The 8,862-nt window shown below is 34.8% G+C and overlaps 1 protein-coding gene across 5 annotated transcripts in view; it reads left to right on the top strand.

The window, feature by feature from the left end:
- LOC105042829 (katanin p80 WD40 repeat-containing subunit B1 homolog KTN80.3) overlaps nucleotides 1-8,862 on the top strand; it is a 54,867-nt gene extending 46,005 nt beyond the window's left edge. For 4 of the 5 annotated variants that reach the window (XM_073256561.1, XM_073256557.1, XM_073256559.1 and 1 more), the window contains 5 exons: nucleotides 6,898-6,972; nucleotides 7,045-7,157; nucleotides 7,790-7,906; nucleotides 7,992-8,060; nucleotides 8,238-8,862. In XM_073256561.1, coding sequence (XP_073112662.1) covers nucleotides 6,898-6,972; nucleotides 7,045-7,157; nucleotides 7,790-7,906; nucleotides 7,992-8,060; nucleotides 8,238-8,301 — 438 coding nt within the window. In that variant the 3' untranslated portion in view covers nucleotides 8,302-8,862. Of the gene's footprint in view, nucleotides 1-6,897; nucleotides 6,973-7,044; nucleotides 7,158-7,710; nucleotides 7,907-7,991; nucleotides 8,061-8,237 lie in introns of those variants that run through there. The other variant, XM_073256560.1, reaches the window with a different exon arrangement.

Consider the following 8,862-nt stretch of genomic DNA (forward strand, 5'->3'; position numbering starts at 1 on the left):
AAGTATCTAAAAATTTTTTAACTGCTGATAAATGAGATTCTCTAAGATCTGATTGATATCTAGCACACATGCATACACTGATATAATATCTGGTCTACTTGCGATAAGATAAAGTAATGATCTTATCATACCTCTATACAGTTTAGCATCTTCCTTCTTATCCTTTTCATCTTTGTCAAGCTTACATGAGGGGCTCATGGGTGTGCCAATGGGTCTTGAAGTCTCCATCCCAAACTTCTTAAGCATTTTCTTTGTATACTTTGTTTGGTTGATGAAGATCCCTTCTTTACTTTGTTTGATTTGGAATCCGAGAAAGAAGTTTAGCTCTTCCATTATGCTTATCTCGAACTCACCTTATATAAGCTTGACAAACTCTTGACAAAGAGATTCATTAATAGCACCAAAGATAATATCATCTACGTAGATTTGTACCACTAACAAGTCATTGTCTTTTCTTTTTAAGAATAATGTTTTATCAACATTACCTCGAGTAAATTTATTATCTAACAAAAATTTACTCAATCTTTCATATCATGCACGTGGAGTTTGTTTTAATCCATACAAAATCTTATGTAATTTGAAGACATGATTTGAAAATGTATGATTTTCAAAATCAGATGATTATTCAATATATAATTTTTCTCTATGTATCCATTTAAAACTGCACTTTTAATATCCATTTGATATAATTTAAAATTTATGAAGCATGCAAATGCAAGTGAGCCTAATTACCTCTAATCTAGCTACTGGAGCAAAGGTTTCATCAAAATCAATACCTTCTTCTTGATTATATCTTTTAGCGACTAACCTAGCTTTATTTCTAACAATGGTATCATGCTCATCTAGTTTATTCCTATACACCCATTTTGTTTCAATTATAGGATAGTTATTATGTCTATCAACTAGTGTGCATACCTTATTTCTTTCAAATTAGTTTTATTCTTCTTGCATAGCATTTATCCAATAAGAATTATTTTCAGCTTCTTCTATGATTTTAGGCTCGATTTGTGATACAAAAGCTAAGTAATTATTAATATTTCTAAGAAAAGATCGAGTTCTTACCCTTTGTGATGGATCATCGATAATTAGATCTTTAGGGTGTCCATGTGCATACATACCTCCACTCTTTTGGTAGCTCTTCTCTTTGGTTTGGAGTGGGTTCTTTCTTCTTTTCTTCTTCATCCTCCTTCCTTGAATATTCTTCATTGTTTTGTGGGAAATCATCCTTCAACATGAGGCTATTCATCTTCTTGTTGAGAATTCCTGCATCTTCATCTAAAACATTTCTTTTCTAGAAGTTTTGTCATTAGATTCATCAAATACTACATGGATAGATTCTTCAATAATAAGAGTTCTCTTTTGAAGACTCTATATGCCTTGCTTCATGTGCTAAGAAGATATCCTCATTCGATTTGGCATCAAATTTTTTAAATTTTCTTTTCCATTGTTTAGTATGAAGCATCTACAATCAAAAATATGAAAATAGTTTATGTTTGGTTTCTTTCTTTCCAAAGTTCATATGCTGTTTTCTTTAGAATAGGTCTAATTAATATGCGATTTAAAATATAGCATGCGGTATTAATGACTTCCGTCCAAAAATATCTAGGTAAATCACCTTCACATAACATTGTGCGTGCCATTTCTTATAATGTGTGATTTTTTTCTACCATCCCATTTTGTTGAGGTGTCCTAGGTGCAGAAAAATTATGATCAATTCCTTTTTCATGACAAAAATTTTCAAAATATTGATTTTCAAATTCGGTGCCATGATCACTATGAATGCCTACAATGGATGTGTTTTTTTCGTTTGAAATTTTTTGATAAAATTTTGTAAAAGCTTTAAATGCTTCATCTTTTTGTGCTAAAAATATTACCCAAGTGAATCTCGAAAAATCATCTACAATCACAAACCCATATTTCTTGCCTCCTAAACTTATGGTCCTAATAGGTGCAAATAAATTCATGTGAAGCAATTCTAGAGGTCTAGATGTTGAAACCATGCCTTTAGGTTTAAAAGAATTCTTAGTTTGTTTTCCTAATTTACAAGTATCACAAATCCGATCCTTTTTAAAATTTAATTTTGGTAGGCCTTTGACAAGATTTTTCTTAATGAGTTTTGAAAGCAAATGCATGCTAGCATGACCTAATCTATGATGCTACAACCAACTAGTCTCACTAACCTTGGCTTCCATTTCTACAAGATTTGACCATTCTTCATGTGTAGATCATCCAGATCCACCATGTAGACATTGTCATATCTATGTCCAATGAACATAAAGTCATTGTCATTGAGACCAGATACTATGCATGCTAGAGACTTAAAAGTTATTTAAATCTTTTATCACAAAATTGGCTAATACTAAGTTATGTTTCAATCCATCAACTAATAAAATATTTTGAATAGAAGTGAAGGAGTGATATGAATGTTACCAACACCAATGATACGTCCTTTTCCATTATCTTCAAATGTAACCACTCCATTTTTAGGTTCAAAAGTGATAAATTGAGATTTATCATCCGTCATGTGCCTTGAACAGCCACTATCAAGATACCAAAGCCTTTTCTTTTCTTGGGCTGCAAGACACTCCACAAAAAATCAAGTAGAGAATTTAGGTACCCAAGTCATCTTGGGTCCTTTAAGATTAGTGTTCATGGTTCTTTTTGAAATCAAACCATGTTAATCATTTTTTCATTTAATTTTTTGAAATTACATGCATAGGCTTTATGATCAATTTTACCACGATAATGACATGAAACATTTGAAATAGGAGTTGATGAAGCTTTAACAAACAGATTTTTTAGAAATTTTTGCTTCTTTTGTGATTTAAATCCTAATCCAGCCTTATTGAATATAGCTCTTTGTTCATTTAATAACATATGCAATTTTTTGGAGTTGTAAGTAAATTTTTCTACAAATGGTTTAATTTTTCTGAGCTCATCATTTAATTTTTGATTTTCACAAGCTAATGAATTAAGTTTTTCAGAAATCTTTTCCTTTTCATGACTTAAATTAAGGTTTTGCTTCTTTAGTTTCTTGTTTGTCAATCTCACTTTATTAAATTCAGTTAAAAGATCTATAAATGCCTCTTGTAACTCATCAAAAGTAAAATCTAAGCAAGTTTCAGCATTTACCTTCTCTTGATGAGCCATCAAGCAAAGGTTGGCAACTTCTTGTGCTTTTTTATTGGAGCTAGAGTCCTCACTATCGCTCTATTGTACCATCATTGCCTTCTTCTTAACCTTCTTGCTTGATTTCTTGAGAAGAGGGCAGTCCATTTTGAAGTGATTGGACTTCTTGCATTAAAGTATATGGGAATTTCTGTCTTTCTCCTTCTCTCTATCCTTGCTTGATTCTCTTTTAAATGGCTTTCTCTTGAAATTTTGCTTCTTCCTTTTCATGATCTTTTGAACTTCCTTGCCATTAGTGCCAAGTCATCTTCTTCCTCTTCTTCTTCATCGATTCTTCACTATCATCATCCTTGGAGGTTGTAGTCTTGAGAGCTATCGTCTTTTTCTTTTTGGTTTCCTCCATATTTTGCCTCATGGTTAACTCATGAGTCATTAAAGACCCAAGGAGTTCTTCCAATGGTAGCTTGTTGAGGTCCTTGGCTTCTTGAATCACGGTGACCTTCACTTCTCAAGCCTTCGGAAGTGACCTAAGAATTTTACGAACAAGCTCACTGTTAGAATAAGATTTTCTAAGCTTTTCAAACCATTAATAATATTAGTGAAATTCAATTTTAAACAATTCATGTCTATGAACAAGCATATTAATCTTTGACTCTTTGACTTGGTTGGTGCCCTCATGGGTAACCTCCAACCTAGCCTAAAACTCCTTAGCAGAAATGCAAGTAGAAATTCTATTGATTTTGTTAGTATCTAATGCACAATATAGAACATTTATAGTTTTGCATTCAATTCAATTAATTTCATATCATGCTCATTCCAATCCTCTTCGGGTTGGAAACATCATTACCATCTACTTTTATTGTGGACGTGTGTGGATCTTTGACTATAACTCTTCAAAGTTGATAGTCGAGTGCTTGAATGTAAATGCGCATGTGCGCTTTTTAATACGTGTAGTTTATTCCATTGAACAAAGTGGACGGTTAGTCGATTGCCTTCGGCAAGAGATGCACTCATTTGGATTGCCATTTGATCTTAACTCTTGATTATTAAATCAAATGCAAGTGAGTACCGGGCTCTGATACCACTTGTTGCCAGTAGAACAACCCAAGAGGGGGGGTGAATTGGGTTTTTCAAAATTTAAGCAAATAATGTGCTGTTTTGAAAAACTAGTGAAGTGATGATGAGTGTAGAAATAGGATATGCAGAAATATAAGTGCAAGAAGAATAAGAGAGAACACAATCACAAATACAACCAATGTATAGTGATTCGGTGCCTCTTACACTTACATCCACTTTTCAAAATCCACTTAGGAATTTCACTATAATCTTTCCAAAATTACAGTCGGATAGTTTTTTAGACTCACTATCCAAAATCTAGTTGGTTTTACATCGGATCACCAACCACAACTAACAAATAAGCCAACCCTTGGCTTACACTCCAATTCTTAGGCTTGGATGGGCCTATCCCCTAGCTTCAAAACTCTATTGAAGCGAGTTACAACAAGAATAAAAGTAAAGAACAAATGAAAATAAAAAGCTCCTTTAATGAGTAATAAAGTCGATGAAGCTCTTGGCTCTTCTTTTGTGAAAGCTTTTGAACAGATGAGCTTATCTTCTTGCTAGAGAGAATCTCTTGATTTAATGTTTCAAGTGGTTGGGAAGTGAATGCTCTCTTTTCAATATTTTTTGGACTTTTGCTCTTGATTTTTGCTTCCTTTCTTTGATTCTCTTGTCTTGTCACTTTAAAAAATTGTTGGAGGCTTTAAACCTCTGTTTGGAACCTCAAAAAACTCATTCTAGCCGTTGGGATCCGAAAAATAGCCGTTGGAAGTATTTCTGGACCGTTCTAAATTTTCTGCAGAACTAGCCGTTGGAACTTGAATCGACTCAGATTGAGCTTGAGTCGACTCAACTTGAGCTTTGAGTCGACTCAGCTGTGCTTTGAGTCAACTCAACAATCTGTAAGTCTTTTGTCTCAAAAATCAGCTCTCTGTTGGCACCCTGTGGCTTCACTTGAGAAACTTGAGTCGACTCGACTCCTCAGCTTGCCTTTGAGTCGACTCACGTCGGACTTGAGTCGACTCGAGAATGTGCTACAATGCTTTTGCATGCCGCTCCGGTTAAGTCAACTCGGGACCATCTTGAGTCGACTCGAGATGCCTCCATTGAATTTTTTTTCATGATGTTTTTTAATTTGAATTCCTCTTCAATTCCAACCTTCAATATCTTCCTTCAGTCTTGTTTGAGATGTGCAATGCCCTTCAAAAGTTTTAGATTCCTCCTTTTTGTTCTCAAATGCATTATTGAGCTTTTTCTTTTGATACTCTATAATTTTTTTTAAAACATGATCTTAATGAGTTTATTAGTTCAAATATATACTCAAATGTTTTGTTATTCATCAAAATCAATCCTTGGGGTCAACATTTTTCATACTCCAGTTTGCTCCTCTTTTTTTGTGTGCGCGATAGATATCTTATATCTTCTTGACTGTTGACTCTCCATCTTTTGGGACACTTGCATGCAATGTTCTTTTTATTTTCTTTGTTTCATCATCATTGAAATCCAGACCTTATGAATAAGGTTTTAAATCTTGTGGGATGGGGGTGTCCCGATTTCTCCTTGGAATGGGATGCCCTGCTGTCTCACCCCATCTCGGTGGTGGTCCTAGTCATCTCTGTCTCCCCTTTTTCTTTCTTTCTTTCTTTTTCTTATTTCTTTCCTTCCTTCTTTTTTTCTTCTACCTTCCTTTCTTTCCTTTTCTTTTTCTTTCTTTTTGTTATCCCTTTATTTTTTTTTTTTCTTTTTCTTCTTCTCTTTTCCTTTCTTCCTTTTTTCTCTTCTCCCTTCTTTCTTTCTTATGTTTTCTTCTTCTTCTTTCCTTTCATTTTTTCCTATTCTTCATCTTTCTTTCCTTTCTTTCTCTCCTCCTTTTTCTTCTCTCTCCATGTGTATAGGTTTTGGAATCCCTACCCTATCCCAGTCCTATTTTCTATAGGAATGAGATGGGATGGTTGAGACGGCCCATTCCCGCAGGGACTTAAAACCTTGCTTATGAGCTTAACTATCTTGGAATTTGCCATTGCTTTACTATTTCACATGTTTCTATCATCACTTCTAGACTACTTGGTACTGGGCATCATTTCCGATCTTCAAATTTGCATTTTTGATGCCTAATATAGTGAAGAAATATCCATTTGAGTGGATATATGTCCTGGCATGGAAAAGTACAATAACTGCATGCCAGCTGCCAGTATATTGGCTGGCTTCTCTGTCATGTGTTCGGTAGTACTAACCAGTATTTACATAATCAGGGCTTTCTAAAGTTACATGGTTCTGTTATAGCTTGTCATTCACATAGATTCAGATAATGCAGTCTAAGATCTTCCATAGAATATGATGGAGATGAAGCTTTGCATTTGATTTCTACCGCACAGTTGATAGCTTGTTCTATAAGCTGACAAAGTTGATAGATTACCTCTATGAATCTTTTTAGTAATCAAGAACGTCAGTTATAATCTATTTGCCATTCCTTTTTTTATATCTGGGGATTGCTTCTAAATCCATGCTAATGGTTTCAAAATGTACAAATAAGAACCGTTAATTTACTGTGCAAACTTCAAATATATAGAGAAAACCCTAGTTTTAATGAATTTGTGCCTTAGTAACCATCTTTATGAGAAGCACTATCTTCTTTGCTCTCATTCTCATTCTGTTATCTTTCATATCCCCACTAGTATTTCAGTCACCCACCCTGTGTATAACTGGCAGGTAGTTCGCCAGCTTTGGGACAGGAATGATCTCAAAGGTGTCATTAGGGCAATGGAGAAGATATCTGATTATGCTGTAGGTATTCTATTGAGGTTTCAGCTTTGTTGGTTCAATTGGAGCCTATACTAACATTCAATCATACTGCAGGTCTCTGCTGACATACTCAGCATTCTGATGGAAAAAGGTCATGCTATTACACTGGATCTTTATACTTGTCTCTTACCACTCCTTGCAAGCCTTTTGGAGAGCAAAATTGATAGGTAATTTTGTGGTGGATTTTTTGTAGAGACTAATTAATTTTTCCTTTCATCTGCTGGGAGGCTTCATGACATGATTTACATTGAAGAAAATGGCATGCTCCTGCTTTGATCCAAAAAATTCCAATAACAATCCCATCCCCTTCTCCCTGCACCGCCTTTACTTTTCATGTTTTTTTCAGTGAAGATTTCCAAATTTATTCTTGAATTTTGAATCTTGCCTCTCCAGTTATCCAATGATCAGGACCCTGTTAATCTATATGCCATCATAAAAAATAAAAACTGATAGATACCAACCGACGCATTTCTTCCTGTCTCAAATTTCATTTTCTTGTTTCTGCTTGCCATACTTCTTTGATGTTTGATGTTGCTTACTGTACGGAACCCATATTTGGCTGCAAGAAGAATAGATATGTATGGTGTCAGTTCTCATCTTGTTTTATAAACCTCGGCTGTTTCAAGTTTTAGCATATAACTTCCATATTTTCTCCTTTCACATATTCAGCTCAATATAAAATTATAAACTTATATCTCTGTTGATTATATTTCAATATAGTTAAGGTGGTTTGGCAAGTCATGTCCATTTCACATGAAGCGTGTACCAATCCTGCATGCTTGCTATCTTAAATTAACAGATATACAAGTATTTCTTTGGAGATGCTGCTGAAGCTTATCAAAATATTCGGTCCTGTAATCCACTCAGCTCTCTCAGCTGTTCCATCTGTTGGGGTTGACCTTCAAGCAGAGGAGAGGTACTTCTCTAACTGAATATTTTTACTTGTTGCAATTAATCTGCTGCTAGTAAATTTTTCTAATCCAACTTCTGCTCCATGCCAGGCTGGAAAAATGTAATTTATGTTTTATTGAGCTTGAAAAGATCAAACATATTTTCCCTTCTCTCACAAGGTGAGCCATCATTGTGGCTGTTAAATACTTATCTTGATTCTTTTTCCATGACAGCCTGGAAAATATATATATTCCTATAGAAATTCAGTGCTTCTTATGCAGAAGTACATGCTAATCAGTAGCAAAACGTAGTAATGGATGAGTTATGGTTCATGATTTTCTTTTTCCTTTTCACAGAAGAGGAGGGTCTATCGCAGAGTCTGTGCAGGAGCTGAACCTCACCCTTCAAGAAGTGCTGTGAGTAACTGACTGATATATAATCATACATAGATGGTTATGATGCACAATTCTTTTGCTTCTCCTGTATAGCACACTGTACATATAATTACTGCCAGAGAAGCATGTTCTTGAAGGAGGGGTACAGTTCCCTGCATGTTACTGTCAACTTCAACCATGACTCCAAATACTTCAGCCATGGTGGTCGTGATATCTTACATACTGCATTATACCAGAACAAATGAAGTACAAACCAGAAAAGGACACGTCATGCAATAACATGTGAAATGCTGACCACAAGATGGAGAGGCCCCTTTAGATGTCCTTTTTAATTGTTAGCTACATGTCTGATGCTTTGTTATCTCAAGCATATATTTTACAGAGGTTTGTAATTATTTATCTGCATTAGCGCATGTGCTTGGTCCATTCAATATTGAATTATTTATTTCTCCTCAGAATGGGCATGTGTTGCTCCATCCATGTCACCACACCCAAACTTGGGTGATAGATGCTGAGAGGACATGTTCTTCATTTTGCTGTTTGACAAGTATCATTCTTTAATTATTATGAAGAGGAAAGTTACACA

Source organism: Elaeis guineensis, chromosome 4, assembly GCF_000442705.2.
Source record: "Elaeis guineensis isolate ETL-2024a chromosome 4, EG11, whole genome shotgun sequence".
In the NCBI taxonomy this organism is placed as follows: Eukaryota; Viridiplantae; Streptophyta; class Magnoliopsida; order Arecales; family Arecaceae; genus Elaeis; species Elaeis guineensis.